Genomic DNA, 22,080 nt, shown 5'->3' with positions numbered 1-22,080 from the left:
ATTATTATTATTATTATTATTATTATTATTACTGTCAGAGGCAGCTAATGTTTCTGGATGCCAGTTGTTGAGACTATGGGAGGGCAGAGTTGTTCTTGTGTCCAGATCCTGCTTGTGGGCTTCCAAGCTGAGGCACCTGCTTGGCCACTGTGAGAAGAACAGGATGCTGGACTAGATGGGCCATTGGCCTGATCCGGCAGGCTCTTCTCATCTTCTCCTGGGGGGACATGACTCCCCATTGCCCCATCTCTGGCTGGTGATGTGTGCATGCCCCAGAGTCCCCTGCTAAAACCCCGCAACTTTTCATACCACAAAAGTTCTGATGTATTCTTTTTGTCCTGCTTTTCCTGTGCTGGAACACAGGAAGGCAGCAATGCAGTAACATTGGGGAAGCATTGCAGAACAATTAGTGAAGCAGCCTTATTATCTATATCTATCATCTATCTACAGTGGTGCCTCGCAAGACGAATTTAATTCGTTCCGCAAGTTAATTCGTTTTGCGAAAAATTCATCTTGCGAATCACGGTTTCCCATAGGAATGCATTGAAATGTCTTTTTTTGTCCATAGGAACGGATTAATTAAATTTCAATGCATTCCTATGGGAAACCGCGATTCACAAGATGAATTTTCCACAAAACAAATTTGTCTTGCGAGTCACCATCAGATCGCAAGACACATTCATCTTGCGAAAAATTCGTATTGCAAGGCATTCGTCTTGCGAGGTACCACTCTATCTATCTATCTATCTATCTATCTATCTATCTATCTATCTATCTATCTATCTATCTATCTATCTATCATCTCTCTCTCTCTCTCTCTCTCTCTCATCTATCTGGATGTATTCAAAACCTTGATTGCAATAAAAGCCTCTAAGTGGTTTGCAATAAATGTTGAATAGTAGACCCCCCCCCCCCAAAAAAAACCCCACCAGTTTGGAAGCCGCCCGCTCCCTAGACAGGAAGGAGCTTTTCACTCTTTCCTCTGAGAATAAGAAGGGAAGGAAGTAGTTGCTTTCAATTGTAGGGTTGCAGAATGACTCCCCCACCCCACCCCCCACCCCACCCCGGAAAGCTACTCTTTAGTGCTAAATCGGAGCAATTGCCAATCTGGAGAAAACCTGGATCCATGTAACTCTGATTCAGCGGTAAACTGAAGGAAAGCCATGGGGCAAGGAAAATTAGCCAGGTAGTTAATTGGCAGCCATTGAGGATGAGCTTTGAGATGCATTATTATAATTAAATTGAGAGGCACAATTCAAAGTGTTGGTCCTGACCTTTAAAGCCCTAAACAGCCTTGGTCCAGTATACCTGAAGGAGCGTCTCCACCCCCATTATTCTGCCCGGACACTGAGGTCCAGCACCGAGGGCCTTCTGGAGGTTCCCTCAATGCAAGAAGTGAAATTACGGGGAACCAGGCAGAGGGCCTTCTCGGTAGTGGCACCTGCCCCATAGAAATAAGCAACTATCTGCCTTTTAGAAGACATCTGAAGGCAGCCCTGTTTAGGGAAGTTTTTAATGTTTGATGAATTATTGTATTTTAATATTTTGCTGCAAGCCGCCCAGAGTGGCTGGGGAACCAAATGGGTGGTGTGTGTGTGTGTGTGTGTGTGTGTGTGTGTGTGTGTGTGTGTGTGTAATTCTGTTTACTTATTGTTGCCATTGCCTCAATAAAATACCCTGAGTCTGGGATGTGGCCCGAATGTTCACCATGCTGGTTGTTGGGGTGCAGTGCCCAACAGCGCCTGCAGGGCAGGAGGGTCCAACTCTGCTCTAGAGTGTGGCTCTTCTTCCGTTGCCCCACAGCAAGCAGGGTGGGTCCGAGGCACCGCTGACTCGATAGGATTTCTGCCAGGGGGGCCGCAGATCTGGCTGGCCCCTTCCCCAAGAAAGCTGCCATTCTTGGCATGCCTCTCCCTCCTTGGCAATTGCTGCCTCTCTTTCCGTTTGCTGCCTGCGCCGTTGACCCGCCCCCCCAAGAGAGGAGGCCGATGGCACGGATGGGCAAGAACCCACGCCACCGTCTTCCGAGGGAGACATGGAAGGGGGGGACTGGGGGAGGGCAGCCCAGGAGGGAGAGACCCTTTCCTTGGCCCCACCGCTGGGCTCTCCTACCTGGAATGCTGTCTGGCTGTTGTAGTTCCGGATCTCCTTGCTTGCACCACGGAAGAGAAGGACCCGAGCACAGCTTTCCTGGCAGGGGAAAGAGGAAGGCAGAGTGAACTCTCCTGAATTGGGGGCGGGGGGGGATTGACAGTGGGAAAGCCCGACCCAGGTGGCGCTGTGGGTTAAACCACAGAGTCTAGGGCTTGCTGATCAGAAGGTCGGCGGTTCGAATCCCTGTGACGGGGTGAGCTCCCGTTGCTCGGTCCCAGCTCCTGCCCAGCTAGCAGTTCGAAAGCACATCAAAGTGCAAGTAGATAAATAGGGACCGCTCCGGCGGGAAGGTAAACGGCGTTTCCGTGCGCTGCTCTGGTTCGCCAGAAGCAGCTTTGTCATGCTGGCCACATGACCCGGAAGCTGTCTGCGGACAACCGCTGGCTCCCTCGGCCTATAGAGCGCGATGAGCGCCGCAACCCCAGAGTCGGACACGACTGGACCTGATGGTCAGGGGCCCCTTTACCTTTACCACTGAATTGAAGCACATATCAATCTGGATTCTTGACATTTGCTCCGGTTCAGCGGTCTGTTGTCCTCTCCCCCACCCCACCCCACCCATTCCACACTCAAACCCTCATGGAGATTCGCTTTGGAGCATTTGCTTGACTCCAAAACTAAGCTGACCCTTGGGCGATTTTAAGTCAGTGGTTCCCCAGGGTGGGCGGTCCCACCTCCTGGGAGGCTTAACTAGGGGGTGCTAAGAGGCAGGGGGGCAGGGGGCACCAGAGGCATAAATGACTACCAGACCGGCATCGCTGGGTCAAGCACATCAATGTTGTCGAATTAAACTAAATAGCTCAAATTGGATTTTGAACAAGTTGCAATGAATGGCTACTATCTGAAATAGCACCTACGGGACCGCCTCTCCTGGTATGTCCCACGGAGGACCTTACAGTCTTCAAATAAAAACATATTGGAGGTCCCGAGCCACAGGGAGGTTAGGCTGGCCTCGACCAGAGCCAGGGCTTTTTTGGTGATGGCTCCGATCTGGTGGAACTCTTTGTTACAAGAGACAAGGGCCCTGCGGGACTTTGGCCAAGGCACAGTCTGGCCCCCTCTCTCCTTCTGTAATCTTTATAAAACTCTAACCCAATGGTTGCTGCAAGGGGGAAGGCTTATAGGGAACAGCCCCCCCCCCTCATCAGGTCGAGTTCCTCGCAGAGCCGTGAGTCAAGCACAGGATCAGATTACAAGAGCCAGGAAACAGAAAGGGAGACCCGAGGCTCTGGCAGCCTCAGACAGCCCCTGCTCCAAGGGGAGGGGGAGAGAGCGGTGGAAGAAGGGACCGGCAAACAGTCAGAAGGGAGGTCATTCCCCCCAACTCCGGAATTGAGACGATCGGCTCCCCGTAGGAGTAAGGGGAGGCACTTTGGGGTTCCCAGGCTGTTATGTGGGGCGCGAAACAGAAAGCAGCCATTGCAAGATTCTGACTCAGACTGAGGCAGACATGATTCATGGACACTTTGCACTGTAAATAATATGCACAAATAAAAACATCTTAAAGACAAGCAGATGTGGAGGGTCGTTACTCAAGAGTAGCCACAACAACCCCTGACAGTTGCCATTAATTTGAATTGATTCTAGAATGTATTTTAATTAATTGACTGTGTGATTTTATGTACACTGTGCTATTTTTACCTGTTGGTAGCCACTCTTGAGCCCAGCTTTGGCCGGGGAGGGCGGGATACTACTACTACTACTACTACTAATAATAATAGTAATAATAATAATTTTACTGTCTTCCTTAATGGGTTGTGCAAACCACTATTCTGAATAATTCAATTCACAGGGTAGGGTAGGGTAGGGTTGAGTTTCTGGAACTTGGGGGGAGGGAGTGTTCCCTGAAAAGGTTTGAGAACAAGTATTTTACTGTATGGAAAAGAAGGAGAGGTGTCAGAGCTTGAACCTCTGCTGACTTGGAATCCCTGGACCCAAGACTCAGCTTGAGCTACACTTTCAAGTCGTAAGGGGAATGCACTCTGTACATGTTCAGGGGTGGTTTCCTTTAAACTGCTCCACATATCCTGGAGCTGAATCTTGAGGAGGGCCAGTTGGGAAGAATCCCCTTGAACACCCCTTCCCCTGTCGGCTTTCTTCATGCAGAATCGCAAAATTGTCACATTGGAAGGGACCCCAAGCAACATCTAGCCCAACCCCCTGCAACACAGGAATCAGGGCTAAGGGAATCCTCCTGCCTGCCTGCACGGGTGCAGAAGGAGGAGGGCTCTTGATCCGCTTCAAGGGCTGATCTGCCAGGGGAGGGGGGCCCAAGATCAGAGGGAGGGGAGGTAGGACTCACCTGGTTGTAGAGAGCACAGACGTGGAGAGCTGTGTTTCCGGATGCGTTCTGCGCTGTCATGTCCGCCCCGTAGAAAAGAAGGTGCTCTAGGTGTTGAACATGCCCATAGCGACAGGCCTGTTTGGGGAAGGAAGGAAGGAAGGAAGGAAGGAAGGAAGGAAGGAAGGAAGGAAGGAAGGAAGGAAGGAAGGAAGGAAGGACAGAGAAGTCTCAGTTCAGGTGGGTGGTCAGATGGAGGACAGCAGCAGACGCTGGAATCAACAAACCACATCAACAGTGCCCCCCCCCCCCGCTCTTGATGGCCCTCCACCATCACCCTCCGAAACACACACACACACACACACACCACAGGCTCGCCTTCCTCCAACATTGAATTACTTACTCTGAATCATCTACCGTATCTGCATTTTGCAGATATGATTCCATAGCTGAAGTAACACTTTAGAGAAGCGTTATTTTGGTGGGGTGCAGGGTGGTGATGAGTAGGATCCACCAAAATATAATAATAATAATAATAATAATAATAATAATAATAATAACAACAACAACAACAACAACAACAACACAAAACATTAAAAACTTCCCTAAACAGGGCTACCTTCAGATATCTTCTAAAAGTCAGATAAGGTAGTTGTTTATTTCCTTGACATTTGATGGGAGGGCATTCCACAGGGCGGGCGCCACCACCGAAAAGGCCCTCTGCTTGGTTCCCTGTAACCTCACTTCTCACAGGGAGGGAACCGCCAGAAGGTCCTCAGCGCTGGACCTCAGTGTCTGGACTGAACAGTGGGGGTGGAAATGCTCTTTCAGGTCTACTGGGCTGAGGCCGTTTAGGGCTTTAAAGGTCAGCACCAACACTTTGAACTGTGCTTGGAAACGCACTGGGAGCCAACGGAGGCTCCACCAAGAGCCTTGCACTTCATATCATGGGCCAAAGGTCATGGGGCTCCCTTCCACTAAGGCCAAATTCCCCCTGCCCCAAGGACAGCCATGGTTGATGTGCCAGCCAAAACTCCTGGCCTCTGAGGCTAACTGAGCCTCTGGTGACAAAATGGATCTGGGAGCAGCCCACAAACTGCCACCCTGTTTTTTCAGAACACGCAACCAGCCAGCCTCCCAGACATGGGAACAATCATCACCACTCCATCTTCCCAGGGATCAAGTTCAGTTTATTGGCCTTCATCCACTCCACCCCAGACAACGACCCAGATGATGTACAGCCTCCAGACTCAGGTGTTGCGGAAAAGCAGAGCCAAGCATCATCGGTGTCCCGATGGCCCCCTGCTCCCAAACGCCACTGTAGCCCAGTGTAGCGGCTACCTCGCTTTCCCCAACGTGGGGCCATCTCCCACCAGGCAACCGCTTGGGTGCTGAGCCCCCCCCCCTCGGAGTGCTAGCCTCCCCACCCACCCACCTGCCGCCGCCTCGCAGCCTCACCTGATGGATTTCTTGCCAGCCGTTTTCGTCGATGCAGCCCACCTTGGCGTAGTCGTGCAAGAGGAGCTCACAGCAGTAGGGGTCCCCTCCGACCATGGCACTGTGGTACAGAGGCGTTAATCCACGGCTGTCCTTGTAATCTGTAGAGGCACCCAGGTCTAACAGCGTCTGCGCAAACACAGTCACAGGCAGGCAGGGGGGGTCGGTCAGTGGTTGCTGGACCTCTCAGCGTGATAAAGGCGAAGGGGGGGCGAGGCAGAGGCAGACCACACACCCCAAAACGCCAGGACGCCTTTCCAGGACCTGCAGGAGCACCACTAGGAATTTGCAGGGAGGTGGGTTGCTGGGTTTTTTAGCAGCTTTGCCCGCCAAGGAGCAGTCCAGGAATGCCTGGGCATGAGGTGGAAGTGGCAAGGGTTGGTTTCCTGGCATGGCTCAGGGTGTGAGAAGGGTGGTCTCCTCTTTCCAAGCCTCAAAATGAATTCAGTAGGTGGCTTTAGGCGAGCAAAAATCTCTCTTGGCATCAGATTCCCCCATTTGCGGCCCAGGAAGACTACAGTGGCCTGCCATACAGGAACGTTGCACATATTATTGAGTTGATGCAAACAAAGCATTTCATGAATGCATAAAATGTGTTATATGAACCATCATCACCATCCTTGGAGTTTGCGTATTTGGGGTGTGTGTGTGTGTGTGTGTGGCTCGCAACTTAATCTTGGAGATGTTAATTCTGTTGTTGTTCTTTTAATTTTTGCATCTTTCGTCTTATCGTGACTTGCACGGGGAGTGTTTAATTTTGTGGTGCACCTTTTGATGTTTCAGTTTGCTGCTTATGACTACTTTTGTTATAGAACCACAGTATATTTTTGCAGCCGCGTAAATCTTTGCATGCTGCAAGCCGCCTTGAGCGTGGTTTCAAGCGAAGGAAAGGCGGCGCGCGCATAAACGACGTTGACCTTGGTGGACATGTAAATGGTACAGTGCGCTCTGTCAGATCGCCGTAGTGGGCCTCAGAGCTTCATTTCCACATCCCCAATTTTATTAAGGGGGACAGAAGGTGCCCAAGGCACACCCCCAAATGGCAACTGCCTCCATGTGGTTTCCAGCAACTGGGATTCAGAAGGATGGCTGCCTCTGGCACGGAAGACAGAGCAGAGCCACCCTGGCAAGTAGCCATTGGTAGCTCTCTCCTCCTCCTTGAATTTGACTAATCTTTTTCTTAAGCCATCTGGGGGAGGGGGAGCACTGCCTCCTGTGGCAGGGAGTTCCGTAGGTTAACTCAGTGCTGAATGGTCCACCTCTACGGGGCAAGGGAGAGCGGCCTTCAGGCTCTACGGGAGGAGCAAGCAGGATGCGGCGATGAGAATCAAGGCAGCTGCCCCCATCCCGTTCGGGGGGCAGTGTGCTAGGCTGGTGCTAAGCAACCTCCCCATGCCTACCTCCCCCCACCCACCAAGAACCTGCCAAGCAGCCAGTTGTGACACCCCCAAGACACAGGAAAGTGGCCCCCAGCGTGGTGAGTGGGAACCCCCCCCAAAAAAGCACAAGGTTAGGCAGAGGTGCTGGGCAGATGCAGGGGAGGCCGTTCAGCTCCGAGACCCTCTGCCCAGGGGTGGCAAACTCATAAGGGGGGAGGGGGCGCAGCAGAATTGGGGGGGGGCGCTAATAACTAAAGCGAGCCGAGAGCAGCAGGAGGAGAAGGAAAGAGGCTCCAGGCAAACTCACCATCAGGGCAGTGTGATTCCGGCACCGGACGGCTTTGTGAAGAGCCGTCATTCCCTCCCGCGTCCGGAAATCCAGGTGGGCGCCTCCATTCCTCAGGGCTTTGATCATGTCGATACAGTACTCCAGCTGGGCGGCCATCGTCAGAGGGCATTCTGGAGCAGCCCCCACCCCGCCCCAGGAAAGAGAAGGTGCACACCTGAGAAACGCATCCGAAAGCTCCCCAATGAACTCTTGGCCCATCCCCACAATTGAGGAGGGGAGGGCTTGCCTCGCAGCCCCCATCCATCCCGCTAAACCCCCCCTCCCCTCCTGACAGGACCGGCCCTAGATCTCCTGCTCTTTCTGCTGGGAAACAGTAGCAGCGAGAGTTGGGTCTGGGATGGGCGAGAGAGCAAGAAGCTGCAAGCACGTCAGGGCTGCTCCCAGTTCATCGTTGGTATCTAACACCAAATAAAATTGCTAAAATGTACAAAAGAAGTTCAAAACTGCCTTGGGAATGTAAAGTGAAGGAGGGTACTTTTTACCATATGTGGTGGTAAAGGCGTTCTGAAAAATGATACATAATGAACTAAAGAAAATGTTCAAAAATACATTTGTTAAAACACCAGAAGCCTTTTTACTAGATATAATAGGTGAAGAGTTACCAAGAGAAGACAAAAGACTTTTTATGTACCCAGTGACGGCAGTGCGAATGCTACTAGCCCAGAGATGGAAGGAAGGAGAAGTATCAACAAAAGAAGAATGGCAGACGAAACTGATGGAGTATGCAGAGATGGCGAAACTGACAGGGAAGATCCGAAACCAGGAAGATAAAGTATTTTCTAAAGGCTGGGGTGAATTTGTGATTTATTTAAAAGACCACTTTAAACAGCGAAAATCTTTGGCAGGGGTGCAATGACACTTGTAATGTAGAATTATTTTTGATAATTATGGTTATTTAACAGATGGATAAGGGTAAAAGATGCAGCAGATATTTAATCTTAAACATGGAACCCATGGAGGGAAGGAAGGAGGTCTGGAGGTTCAAAAGAACCTTGTAGTTTAATGTTTGAAAGGGTTATGTTAAAATGTATAAAATTATGAAAAAACAAACATATATATATATATATATATATATATATATATATATATATATATATTAAAATGGACTAGTTCCAGCTCCCAGGGCTTCAGGCAAGGAAGATACCCAGACCCACCTGGGTTTGCAGCTGCTCTGTATCGCTGAGCTATGACCCTTCCTCCTTGGAGAGAGAGGCTGAGAGCAGTAAAAGAGGGCGAGATATTGGATTGCTTGGAGAGGTTGCCTGGTCCAAGCAGGTACGGGAAGGAAACCTCCCAAAGCACCCCCAACAGATGCTGCTTCATATCCTTTAACTGGGCACATCCTGACACCAAGAGGGGCAGCAAGATTTGCCCCAGGGGCACAGTAAACTCTGGAAATATCAGGAGGTCTTTGGGCATGGAGGGGAGGCCAGCAGTGTTTCAGAAAGAATAGCAGGAAATAAGTGCACCGGTTTCCGTTATTCTTTAAAGCAAAGCACAAGAGATGTTTGCATCCATGTCTTGCTGGCTAGCCTTGGGGTAGTTTGCTGGACGTGTCTGAAGTGAAGCTGTTTCACTCTTGTGGGGGCCTTTCCTCAGCATGGGGGTTGGCCTAGCAGTCTCCTGCTCACAGGTGGAAGCAATTCAGATTGCCCCCTCTCATTGAGTTCATCGATCTCCCTCCACCCCACCCACCCCCTGCAACAAAAGCGAAAAGTCAGGATGATGGAGCTCAGAAGCTCAGGTGACTAATTCTCAAAGTGTGTGGGATGCTCAGCCACTCAGGCATTTCCCCACCCCTTGAAAAGCAAAATGAAAAAGCAGCCATGGAAAACTGCAGTCTTGGGTTTGTCACCCAAAGTTGGGAGGGGACGCTAAACCCACTCCTCCCAGGCCATTTCCCCTGCTCATAAGTAGAGCGCTCTCTCATCTGACCAAAGGACGCCCCTCTGGGACAGCATCCTGCCTCACAATGGCCAGCCAGATGCCCCAAAGAGAACCCCCAAAATTAAGCATCACCTGAGTGCAACAGCCGAAGCTCTCTGCAATTCTAACCAGCTACCGTATCATTCAAAGGGCTGTAGAGGGAGAACACAGCCATCCTCCGAGGCTTTGCTCAAGATCTCCCTCTCTTCCCCCTTCCTTCTCTCTCACAGACACACACACAGGAAAGGTCGGCTGAGAGGGGAAAGTTTTGCTCAGGCCTGCAGTGTGCTGAGATGGCTCTCTCTTTGGGGAGAAAGCCAGAGTGGAGGGAGGCATTAATGATCTTAAGCTTTTTAGTTTGGGACTTAAGTCTTTGCAGAGAGGAACAGAACCTTCACTCCAACAAATCACATCTCCTAAAAGCCGTTTCCCTCCCAGCGTGTCTCCCTTCCTGCACAAAGCATAAAGCAGCAGAAGCTGGATCATTTCTAGCCCATAAAGGTTTACAAGCTCACAGCTGCAAGTCCCCTGAAGTCTCTCCAGGCCAGAGATGGAGCACAGAGCCGCCCTGGCCTGCTCTGGACTCAGCATCTCGTCCGGAGCCTCTGAACCCGACCTTTTCCAAAACCCCAACAAGCCACTGAGATCCCTCCGTTGTACTGGGAGAGTCAGAAAGCTCCCCGGAGCCGGAAGGGATAGTCTGGCTTTGAATGACACCGCAATGGATAAATCCAAGGGCAGAATCTCTCTCACGCTAGAGAAAGCCTGATATTTTTGGTGGGTCATTTGAGGATTCAGTACGGAAGCATGAAATCTCTGAAGCGCACTCAAAGCGATGGAGACCTGGCTTTGTAGCCACAGCAACCCAGCGGATCCTGTCCTGGCAAAAGGGCCTTGCCACCTCCCGCTTGGAAAGGAGATGGAATTGCAAAATTGCTCTGTCTTCCATCTTCCATGGGACAGCCCTTGATATATCCTCTCTCCTCTCAGCCTCCTCTTCTCCAGGCAAAACATACCCAGCTCCTTCAACCATTCCTCACAAGGCTTGGTTTCTAGATCCTTGATCATCTTGGTTGCCCTCCTCTGCCCATCTTCCAGTTTATCAGCATCCTTCTTAAATTGTGGCACCCAGGACTGGACACAGTATTCCAGGTGTGGTCTGACCAAGGCAGAATAGAGTGGGACTAAGACTTCCCTTGATCTGGACACTAGACTTCTGCAGCCTAGAATAGCATTAGCTTTTTTGTCGCTGCATCACACTGTTGACTCATGTCACTGTTGACTCATGTCCACCAAGACCCCAATATCCTTTTCAGGCAGGCAGAGGCAATGCAACATGCTCTGGTACCAGGGGGCGTGGAGCACCACATACGGGGAGTGTGGCGTGCATCCTGGGGGCATGGCATGCGTCCCGGTGGCGTGGGGCACCGCCCGCAGGGAGTGGTGCGTATTCTGGGGGGTGTGTGGCAAGCGGCGCGTGTCTTGGGGGTGTGCCGCCGATCGGGGGTCAGCATTTTGTCACACACCCCTTTGGAATGGTACCCAGAGTGGCCCGTCCCCCTCGGAACGCCACTGTAGGCAAGGAACCTTTCTCAGGATTCAGCTACACAGCTGCAACTATAATGTTTTAAGTGTGTTTTAAGTGCATTATACAAATGTGACATGAGATGGCAGCCGAGCCGAGCCGAGGCCTTTCCTCATCTCTCCTTTGGAGGAGGCTGGGAGCGGCAGAGGGAGACATGCCAGGGAGGGGGCTCGGTCTTTTCTCCCAGCTGCTGAGTGGTGGAGAGGACGGGAAATGATGGGCACATGGAATGAAAGATCTCGACAGAACTCTCTTCTTTTTCCAGGCACCAGTGCCAAATGGCACCGATGGCACTTGAAGTGATTCTGCACAGCAAGGCTTAGCTCCACGGTCCCTTTCCAAGCCCAGATAAGGAGATATTGATGGTTTCTATTTTCAGCTTTTATTTTATTTTTCTCCTGTTTGCCAACTGGCAAGGAAATCGACCAACATTGCGGTGTGTGCTGATTGTCCCCCTCCGCTCCAGCGCTGCATCTCTTGGTAATTAATTGTTGTTTGAGTACGAGCGGGGAACTCGCACGCTTTTGCTTCATAAATATAACAGGCAGCAATATCGTACGAGCTAAACGTTTGCTTAAATTATACATAACACATTTCGTCTCCTTAAAGGGCTAAATGAAGTTTCATAAGCTTGCCCTTATTGCTTATTAATCCCAGGTCTCCTTGGATCCCTTCGCCGTGGCCTCCTGCCCCCTTCCGCACCCACCAGAGACTCCTCAACGAGACCTTTAAAGGAGGGGTGGGAAGCACGGGTGGCCCCCCAAAATGCTGCTGCAATGCAATGCAGCCGCCACCATCCTTGGCCATTGGTCACACTGACCAGTGGGAATAAAAACAGAGGCAGAGCCTGCTGGATCAGGCCAAAGGAAGCCTTTCCAGACCAGCATCCTATTCTCACAGTGGCCAAACAGATGCCTGCGAGATGATGGCGGTAGTCCAGCAAGATCTGGCCATAGCCAGGTAGAGAAAACCCCTGGAGGAAACAGCTGATGTCAGCTAGTCTCATCTCCCTCAGGGAGGAGACAGGAAAGGAGAGCAGCTGGACTTCTTCTGGGCTCCAGATCTTCCGACATCCAAGGGACTTCGTTTTGTTTCTTATATTTCTTAATTTTTTAAAAAATTAAATTTTCTGTTTTACAATTTAAAATACTCATTTTACATCCTTCAGATATCAGTGACTTCCCTTCTCCTCTTTCCATAGTTCATTTTGCATATCACAAAATCCCTGCATATTTTACAAAAACTATGCCATTCAGTATTCCACGCAGGGACACCCAATTCCCGATAGACTGTGATCTACTCTTAGTATTAAAAAAACTGGCAGTGATCGACCCATTGTCGTTGAATGAAACAAAGTTGTTGAGCTTTTTTAGGAAGCCACAGTTGTTGTTTCCCCCCTTTTATTTTGGGGGGGGGAAATAACTGATCTACCTGTTGGACATGCCTGCTTATTGCATCTATCAAAGCTTGCTTACACTGTTGAATTTATCTGAATGCTGCCAGCGTTTTCAGCTGTACACAGTTATTTCCCATATATTCAATAAACATTTTCCAATCTTCTCTAAACGTATGTTCTTCTTGTTCTCTTATTCTATAGGTTAAATCGGCGAGTTGTGCGTGTTCTGTCAACTTAAGTTGTCATCCTTCTTCGGTTGGGTCCTCGCCCGTTTTCCATTTTGGAGAAAAACAGCTACCAGATTTTTCGAAGACATCTGAAGGCAGCCCTGTTTAGGGAGGCTTTTAATCTTTAATCGATTATTTTATTCTTCTGTTGGAAGCCGCCCAGAGTGGCTGGGGAAACCCAGCCAGATGGGCAGGGTATAAATAATAAATTATTATTATTATTATTATTATTATTATTATTATTATTATTAACCAAACACGAGCGCAGTTGTTGCATACATAAATAACCTTTTTTAGCACCTGGGAATTCCAGTCTGAATTATCCCCAACAGAAAGGACTCTATTGCTTTGTTTATTGTAAAGGAAACCAGCACAGCTTTGAGCTAATCCAGGGGTGGAGGAACCTTCCTCAGCCTGAGGGCCACATTCCCTTCTCAGCAACCTTATGGGGGCCACATGGGAATGGTGGCCAGGGCCACAGACGAAAGCAGGAAGAGCAGAACATGTCATCTTTACTCTGAACACTAGGCTGGTTTCTACATGCAGCTACCCAGACTTCTCTGTCCCCCCGCCCAGGCAAGCAAGAGGCATGAACAGAGCGCAGGGGCACATCCCAGCCATACCCGAGGAGTCGGGGAGCAGTGGCCTGGGGAGAGGCCCAAGGGCCAGGAATGGAGGCTTTGAGGGCCACATTCAGCTTCAGTGTCTGAGGCTCCCCACCCCTAAGCTAAGCCCCTGCCTGGTCTTTTTCCTTCTTGCCTTCCTGACCCCCCTCCAGCTTCCCTCACCCGAGAACCACCCAGAGCTTCTCCTTGCAAACATCCCTCTTCTCACCTCCACTGTCCTGGTCGTGAAAGTTGGGGTCCAGTCCCTTCTCCAGCAGCCTGCTGACCTTCTCCACGTTCAGCGTCTGCACATATTCCATGAACTTCTTTAAATTCGCCTGCGGTCACAAAATCCCCAGAGGAAAGACATGTTAATGCTGATTTAGAACATTTATAGAATCACTAAACACTTATTGCTTGAGGGTTTTTTTTTTGTTTTTTGTTATGTATTTTGTGTTCTCATTTTGTTATGTGGTCAACAGCCCTGTGATCTGATTCTTCAACATCAACTTTGTTGGACTGGTCATGTTGTACGGATGCCTGATGATCATCTTCCAAAGCAACTGCTCTATTCTGAACTTAAAAATGGAAAGCGTAATGCTGGTGGTCAACAAAAGAGGTTTAATGACTGTCTCAAGGCAAATCTTTTAAAAAATGTAGTATAAACACTGACTAGGAAACTGGCCTGCGAGCGCTCCAGTTGGAGAACGGCCTTTACCAAAGGTGTCATGGGCTTTGAAGAAACTCGATCTCAGGACGCAAGGGAGAAACGTGCTAAGAGGAAGGCACGCTTGGCAAATCCACACCGTGATCAACTCCCGCCTGGAAACCTCCGTCCCACTGTGGAAGGACGTGCGGATCCAGAATTGGCCTCCACAGTCACTTACAGACTCATTGTTAAAACTGTGTTTATGGAAGACAATCTTACTCAGTTACGAGGGATCACCAAAGAAGAGGAAGAAAGGTCTTCAGAAGAAGGCTGGTATAATAATAATAATAATAATAATAATAATAATAATAATAATAATAATAGAAGTTGCATGCACAGTAGCAGCTTGAAATCAATGCTGTTTCCTGTCCCAGTTGCATTTCAAGTCACATCTCATCCAATCACTGAATTGTAGAGTTGGAAGGGACCCTGTGGGTTATCTAGTCCAACCCGCTGCAATACAGGAATCACAGCTAAAGAGTTCCTCACATATGACGAGGCACCCTGTGCTTAGAATCCTCCGATGAAGGAGAGTCTGCCACCTTCCAAGAGACTCCGTTCCACTATCAAACAGCCCTCACAGACATTTTAGCACCTGAGGCAAACCGCAAAATAATGCCCCCTCCCTGCTAGGGAAGAAGGGGTGAGTGAAAATCAAGGGGGAAATGAAGAGCTACATTGGGATCTGCTGCTCCTGTGGATTCTGCCGCCCGAGGCAGCCACCTCGCCTTGCCTCAAGGTTGGGCCGGCCCTGGGAGCAGCTTTCTCAAATGTATGCACCTCAGCTTAATGTGGCTGATGTTGTCGAATTGGACGGAAGCTGCTTTGAGGGGAAACACGCCAAACAGCAGCAGCATTTCTCATGAAACTACAGGGGAGATTGCGGAGATTTTCATGCGCACATGGTTCCTTTGATGGGAGCACACTGGAGCCAGAGTATAATTGTACGCAGCCTTAAAACACATAGGTGAGGGCCCTCACATTCCAGCATGCATACAGACAAATATGGCTTGTTGGCAAGATGCAGCCGCCACCTGGAAGTGTCCTGTGACCACTGTGGGATGTGATCCATGAGAAGCAGTCAAGTACAACATTCCTTGTAATGCTAGAGAAGACAAGCGAGGGAATGTTTGGTCCAGCGAGTCGAAACTTCCTGTTCCTCCTGGCTGGAACATCCTTCCTTTTGCATGTGATAGAAGGTGGGCATGACCTTACCTGCCCAGGTAACAAAAGGACGAATCACACAGCACCCTTTGTTTGGCCAGCTTCTAGCTAGGACTGCTTTGCTAGCTCTCAGCTAGCAGAAGCACTGGGATTATCCCACCATATGGGGTAGATCCACATGTATATATTTGTAACTAAGTCTGCCTTCAGGAATCCAATTGTGAACTGATGTGAGTAAACTTTTTATTGACTTTGAATAAGATTGTGGTGTCTTTACTTTTTAAAGAGGTACTGTATTCAAGGAGGAACGTACAATTCAATCTGAGACAGATTGAGAGGCTCACATGAGCCTGCAACCAGCTATCTGCTGTGCATGTAAAAAAGGGGGGGAGGTGTAACTCTGTTACATAAAGTTAGGAAGGATATTAATAAACAATATATCCACTCCTGCAACCCTGAACATTCCCACAACCACTGGGTGATTGATAGCACTCACACATCTCCCTGTACTTCCAGTGAATTTGTACAATGCACCAGAAGAAGCGTCCCCATTCTCCTGTCATTGCAGGCATTCGTTGTACAACTGAACAACCGAGACCGGCAATCTGTTTCCGGCCTCTTGCTTCTCATCAACAGCTTCTCTGGGGGGACCACAGGACACCTGCGGATCTGCCAGAAGACGTTGTGGGGGCTGCCTCCTTTTATTTATATCCCTTGTTTGCATGGTGCTGCAGCCAGAACCGCCACTCTTAAGCGGCGCAATCTCCCCCCGGCTGCCTCTCAAATCGAAAGCACTCAGAGAGACAAGATCAGACCCCTCAAGGCCACCTCTCCATCGGGGGCCAGCCGGAGGGAGTCGCTCTTGACCATGTTTTGCTTGCCAGCGGCACCTTCTACCTTCAGGCTCCCGTGCACATTCCACCGTTACACCTCTCCTCAAGAGAACATGGGCAGATGGAGAGCTTTGCTCATATATTTAGCTTGTTGTGACCTGCCCAGCAGGGCCGGCTCTAGGTAGACCCTTGGTGGCGCAGTGCGCCAGGGCGCCGGGCCGGTAGGCAGGGCATCTCCGCCCCTCAGCGTCAGGGCGGCTGACCTGCTCAAGACTGCCCTGCTGCCCACCACCCCAGTTAAACAGCTTGGCACATGGATAACTTCATTTAGGTGACTTTGAGATGGCTGCTGGAAGGTGGCTGAGCGAAGGAGTGTGTTCCCTGCTCCCTGGACAGCAAAGAACAGCTCTCAGGGATCAGGGTTGATGGGACACAGCTTTTCAAAATCTCTCCCCCACCACTTTGGTGTTCGAGAATTCTGCTTTCTTTCCTTTGCAAGGCCAACCACACCTTGGGCATTTTCCTTCGGAGCCTCTGAGCAAGGCTCCGACATTATCCTGTGAAAACGCAGCTCTAACATGTCACCCCAGATGTTTTATTTTGGAACATATGGGCATCACAAGCCGCACACGAACCATTGCGTCCTGCCTTGGTCAGGGCCTCACATGGAGTCCAATTCTGGGCACCACAATTTAAGAAGGATGTTGACAAGTGAGCAGAGGAGGACGATTGAGATGATCAAGGGCCTGGAAACCAAGCCTTCTGAGGAATGGTTGAGGGATTAGGGTATCTTTAGCCTGGATAAGAGGATCATAGAATCATAGAGTTGGAAGAGACCACAAGGGCCATCCAGTCCAACCCCCTGCCAAGCAGGAAACACCATCAAAGCATTCTTGACATATGGCTGTCAAACCTCTGCTTAAAGACCTCCAAAGAAGGAGACTCCACCACACTCCTTGGCAGCAAATTCCACTGCCGAACAATTCTTACTGTCAGGAAGTTCTTCCTAATGTTGAGGTGGAATCTTCTTTCTTGTAGTTTGAATCCACTGCTCCGTGTCCGCTTCTCTGGAGCAGCAGAAAACAACCTTTCTCCCGACTCCATATGACATCCTTTCATATATTTGAACATGGCTATCATATCACCCCTTAACCTTCTCTTCTCCAGGCTAAACATACCCAGCTCCCTAAGCCGTTCCTCATAAGGCATCGTTTCCAGGCCTTTGACCATTTTGGTTGCCCTCTTCTGGACATGTTCCAGCTTGTCAGTATCCTTCTTGAACTGTGTTGCCTAGAACTGGACACCGTAGGTACTCCAGATGAGGTCTGACCAGAGCAGAATACAGTGGTACTATTACTTCCCTTGATCTAGATGCTGAAAGGAGACTGAAAGAATATATGATAGCCCTCTGCAAATATCTCAAGGGCTGTCACATGGAAGAGGGAACAAGGTTGATTTCTCCTGCTCCTCTCCTGAAACTAGTTCCTGAACGAATGGCTTCAAGTTACAAGTAGATTCCGATTAAACATCCGGAAGAACTTCCTGACAGTAAGAGCAGTTCTGATACACCAAGGCCAAAACACCAACACGGCTTGCTAATATAAAGAACAATTTTACTAGATAGAACACACTAAAGTGCAACATGCATGTCAAAGCTGGAGATACTTATAGACAAACAGACAACTAATGGCACAACTCCGCCAGTAATGTACATAATGATGAGCGTCAAAGCGCAGTGCAAACAGGCAAATTTTCTTGCAGATAGTTTTCTGTTAGAAGCGCAAAGTCATGTAAACTGGGAATGGTCACAGGACAGGATTCTTCCCATAGTGGTATGCTCTTCTTCTTTGGAAGTTTTAAAGCAGAGGTTGAATGGCCATCTGTCAGGAATGCTGTGGCTGAGACTCCTGCATTTCAGGGGGTTGGACTAGATGTTCCCGGGGGTTCCTTCGAATTCTGCAATGCTATGATTCTGTAGTAGAAAGGCTTGGGAGGGCTGGCCCGTGCTCTGATTCCAGAAGTGCAATCCGTTCCAGCTGTTCCTGAGGCTCTGCAGGCACTCAGACAAGAGGCGAGCAGCCCTCCTGCACAACTCCAGAGCCTTGCCCCCCCTCCCATGCCCCCTGTTGCCTGCTTTGCAAGGGACTGCCTGCTGCTGGGTCCACATCTGATCTCCAGCCAAGAGAAAGGCGAAACCACAGGGAGAAACCTCAGGGCAGCATGCAAAGCCCAGCAGAAGCCTGCGCTGTTCTGCAAAGAACATCTTGGAAAGGGAAGAGCAGTGGGCCAGGATGGAAGTGGCCTTTGGGGTGCAAGGCGGAGGCTGCATCTCTCTGGGGGCAGACAAAGGAAGGGGCACCTCCCACCCCCGGTCGCACTCCCCAGACAGCAGGGGAGCCATCTCTGCAAAGGCAGTGGCAGTCAGACAGGTACAGATGAAAGAAAGAAAGAAAGAAAGAAAGAAAGAAAGAAAGAAAGAAAGAAAGAAAGAAAGAAAGAAAGAAAGAGCAGCAGAGAGTGAAACTATGGAACTCCCTGCCACAGGAGGCAGTGATGGCTACCAACTTGGACAGCTTTAAAAGTGGATTTCAAATACACACACACACACACACACACACATTTTAGCGGGACCCGGCCACGCATTGCTGCGGCCCAGTCAGGGCCCCTGTACCCCAGTGCAGGACGGTAGGATACCCCTCCCTCTGTTGGGGAGTGTTGGCCCCTCCACCCTGTATCTCTATACCTTGGCCCCCACCTTTGGAAATGGAACTGTCTGAATCATGTCTGTTTGGCAGGGGGTTGGACTGGATGGCCCTTGTGGTCTCTTCCAACTCTATGATTCTATGATTCTATGTATTATAGTCATTGGCCAGTAGGTGGCGCTGTGTTGAGTTCCTTAAAATTGGCTTTTGCCTGCCTTAGGTGTGACATCTGTCTATGCAAACTGTATAAGATCCTTCGCGTATTCGCATGTGATGTTGTGTCAAAGTTTCAACGCAATCGGTCAAGCGGTTTCGGTGAAAAGTGGAGACACGCAAACATGATCGGGGGTGGTAATTGTATTATGATTTGGCATTGTTTTAATGAGGCTATTATTGGACTGTAATTGAAAGCTAGCAAAAATTATTATCAATAAATAAATAAAAATGAAAAAAGATCCTGGAGGAAAGGGCTATTGATGGCTACTTGCCACTGTGGCTCTGCTGTGGCACAGGCAGCGATGCTTCTGACTCCCAGTTGTTGGAAACCACAGGAAGAGAAAGGGCTCCTGTTTTCAAATCCTGCTTGCTGTTTTCCCATAATGTTAAATAAATTGGGAGTTCTCATTAATAAATGCACCAATAAAAAACAGACCAAGAACTCGGGCCAATATAAGATTCAATAGTGAGAATAATCCCTACGAACAAATCAAATATGAATTGCAAAAGCAAAAATACATATAGAAGTTTAAACTCAAAACTACAAGGATATATACAACAATAATCTGTTACAGCATTAGATGTTACTGTGTTTCTCCGAAAATAAGACACCCGTCTTATATTTATTTTTTCCTCAAAAAAAAAACACTATGGCCTATTTTCAAGGGATGTCTTATTTTTTTCCTCCTCCTGCATTGCTGCTGTGCCTATTACTATGTCTTATTTTCAGGGTATGGCTTATATTCCTTGAATGCTTAAAAATCCTGCTACAGCTTATTTTATGGCTACGTCTTATTTTCGGAGAAACAGGGTAGGAGTCTTTCAATTGGGTCGAGTTCATGCTAGTCCAAAATCAGGATATATCAATGTCATGTTTGATGCAGAAGTCTTAAAGTCTCAGGCATGAGTCAGAAATCAGAAGTCAGAGTCTTATAGTCTCAATCATTAATCAGAAATCAGAAGCCAGGACAGGGCCCTGTTTTGGTGTCTTCACCTTCATCAGCTAAGTTTAAAGAGATCATATAAGTGTATCCTATTATTTTCTGCGTTTCTCAGAGTTGGCAACTAAGCTCAACGTGTATCCAGAGATTCTCTGAGTGCCCACAGACCGGAGGCCCACCAAAGCCAGAAACTTTCTTAAATTATCACATTTGCTATTGTGCTGCAGTGCTTAAGAGTGTCAGATTAGGAGCTGCTGGGAGACACGAGGGTTCAAAGCCTCGCTCAGATTTTAAGGGGCAGTCACTGCCTCTAAACCTAAACCGCCTTGCAAGGTTGTTGTGAGGATGAGGCGAGGAGCAGGGAGAACCACGGACGTTGGGGGGATAGAAACGGAAGAAGAGACAAATAGGCGATAACTTCACAATATGCACAGTGGTTTTATGACAACTTTGCTTTGCTTTCCAACATGTGGGGGCCTGCCGCTTGCCCACTTGCCCACCGGCTCTCAGCCAGAGAGACCCACCGAGGGAATATCCCAGAGGCTAAGTCATGAGTTGACATACTAAAAAGTTATTAATGTATTATTATGCATTTTGCTGAGGAGCTGTGGATTTTCATTAAAGTTGCTGGTGCTGGGGAAAAAAATCCAACTGCTTGTGATATTCTAATGCAGCTCACCACTAATTTTACATATAAATATGCATCTATAATTTATATGCGTTCCATAGATATGCAATTGATATTTAATTAAATTTCCTTCTCCTAATAATCTTTGTGATCACAAGGTATGCAATTATTTACTAAACCGGGAAGCCCTTTCCTCCCATCTCAGCCCCTGAAGCAGAGTCTGGCGGCTGCTGCAGAAGACCCCCTCCCATACCCTCCAACATTTCTGATGAAAATGGGCACCTTCTGCCCAACATCAGGACGTTTCTCCCATGTCTGATCTCCCGCACCCACAGACATCATATGCACACATACTTCTCTCACCTTGAGCTAGTTACAACTTCAGCCTTGCCTACCTCGCAGGATTGTTGTCAAGAAAAAAATGTGTGAGGGAAGGGATAGTGTGCGGCACCTTCCACAGATAAATGGAATAGAATAAATTTCTAGCTGTGAGCTGCCTTGAAAAATTGGGGAAATGATCACGAACATACCAGAGAATGAATCCTATTGAACTCAGTGGGACTTACTTCTGAGTAAAATTGCTCAGGCTTGCAGGGTAAAGTTCAATTTACAAGAAAGGAATAAACACTCCACACCTATTTCCTAAAAACTGCTGGCTGTTGAAGCCTTGCAATGAAAGAATTTAAAGTAGATTGCTTACATTTTCCTGCAAAATTATAAGAAGGGCTTTATATGTCAGTCACCATTTCCTTCATTTTGTTACAGAAATGATGGGGGGGGCACACACCCAGGGAGTGACCAAGGGGGCAACAATAGACATCCGCAGAGGCAGTTGAGCAGGGGTCAGCAACCAAAGGCTCATGGGCCACACGCAGCCCACAGGGGTCGTTTAACCAGCCCCTGACCGAGCTGACCGCTCGGCAAGTCCCCCCGCGCTGCGCTAAACCAGTGCAACGCAGCATGGGCACTTGCTTCTGCGGCGCCGGAAATTGGAAATCATGTCTTTAGGAACATTAGGAAGAACTTCCTGACAGTAAGAGCTGTTTGGCAGTGGAATTTGCTACCAAGGAGTGGGGTGGAGTCTCCTTCTTTGGAGGTCTTTAAGCAGAGGCTTGACAGCCATATGTCAAGAATGCTTTGATGGTGTTTCCTGCTTGGCAGGGGGTTGGACTGGATGGCCCTTGGGGTCTCTTCCAACTCTATGATTCTATGATTCTATGTCTGCGCAGACGCTGCAAATCGTGTGCGTGCACGCTCATGCGTGTGCACAATCCGGCCCATGGAGGGATCTCTGCTGGAGTGAACCGGCCCAGGCGAGGTAAACCTTGCCGACCCCTGCAGTTGAGCAAGTCACGTGTTCTGAAAGCCCATCTCCAGACACAGGGCCGGCTCTAAGGGCAGGCTGGGGGGCGCAGGGCGCCAGGGGGGCGCTGCGCCGCGCGTGGGGCCCGCCCACCAGCCGCAGCAAGAAGCAGGGGGGAGCACCGG

At 49.2% G+C, this 22,080-nt stretch overlaps 1 protein-coding gene across 7 annotated transcripts in view; it reads right to left on the bottom strand.

Moving 5' to 3' along the window:
* SHANK3 (SH3 and multiple ankyrin repeat domains 3) overlaps positions 1-22,080 on the bottom strand; it is a 425,727-nt gene that overhangs the window by 256,674 nt on the left and 146,973 nt on the right. For 6 of the 7 annotated variants that reach the window (XM_060279323.1, XM_060279324.1, XM_060279320.1 and 3 more), the window contains exons 5-9: positions 13,629-13,737; positions 7,619-7,770; positions 5,894-6,061; positions 4,457-4,573; positions 2,113-2,190 (exon numbers count right to left, since the gene is read on the bottom strand). In XM_060279323.1, the coding sequence (XP_060135306.1) occupies positions 2,113-2,190; positions 4,457-4,573; positions 5,894-6,061; positions 7,619-7,770; positions 13,629-13,737 (624 nt within the window). Of the gene's footprint in view, positions 1-2,112; positions 2,191-4,456; positions 4,574-5,893; positions 6,062-7,618; positions 7,771-13,628; positions 13,738-22,080 lie in introns of those variants that run through there. The other variant, XM_060279327.1, reaches the window with a different exon arrangement.

The sequence above is a fragment of the Zootoca vivipara genome, chromosome 10 (assembly GCF_963506605.1).
Source record: "Zootoca vivipara chromosome 10, rZooViv1.1, whole genome shotgun sequence".
In the NCBI taxonomy this organism is placed as follows: Eukaryota; Metazoa; Chordata; class Lepidosauria; order Squamata; family Lacertidae; genus Zootoca; species Zootoca vivipara.
This window is presented reverse-complemented; position numbering and strand designations above follow the sequence as displayed.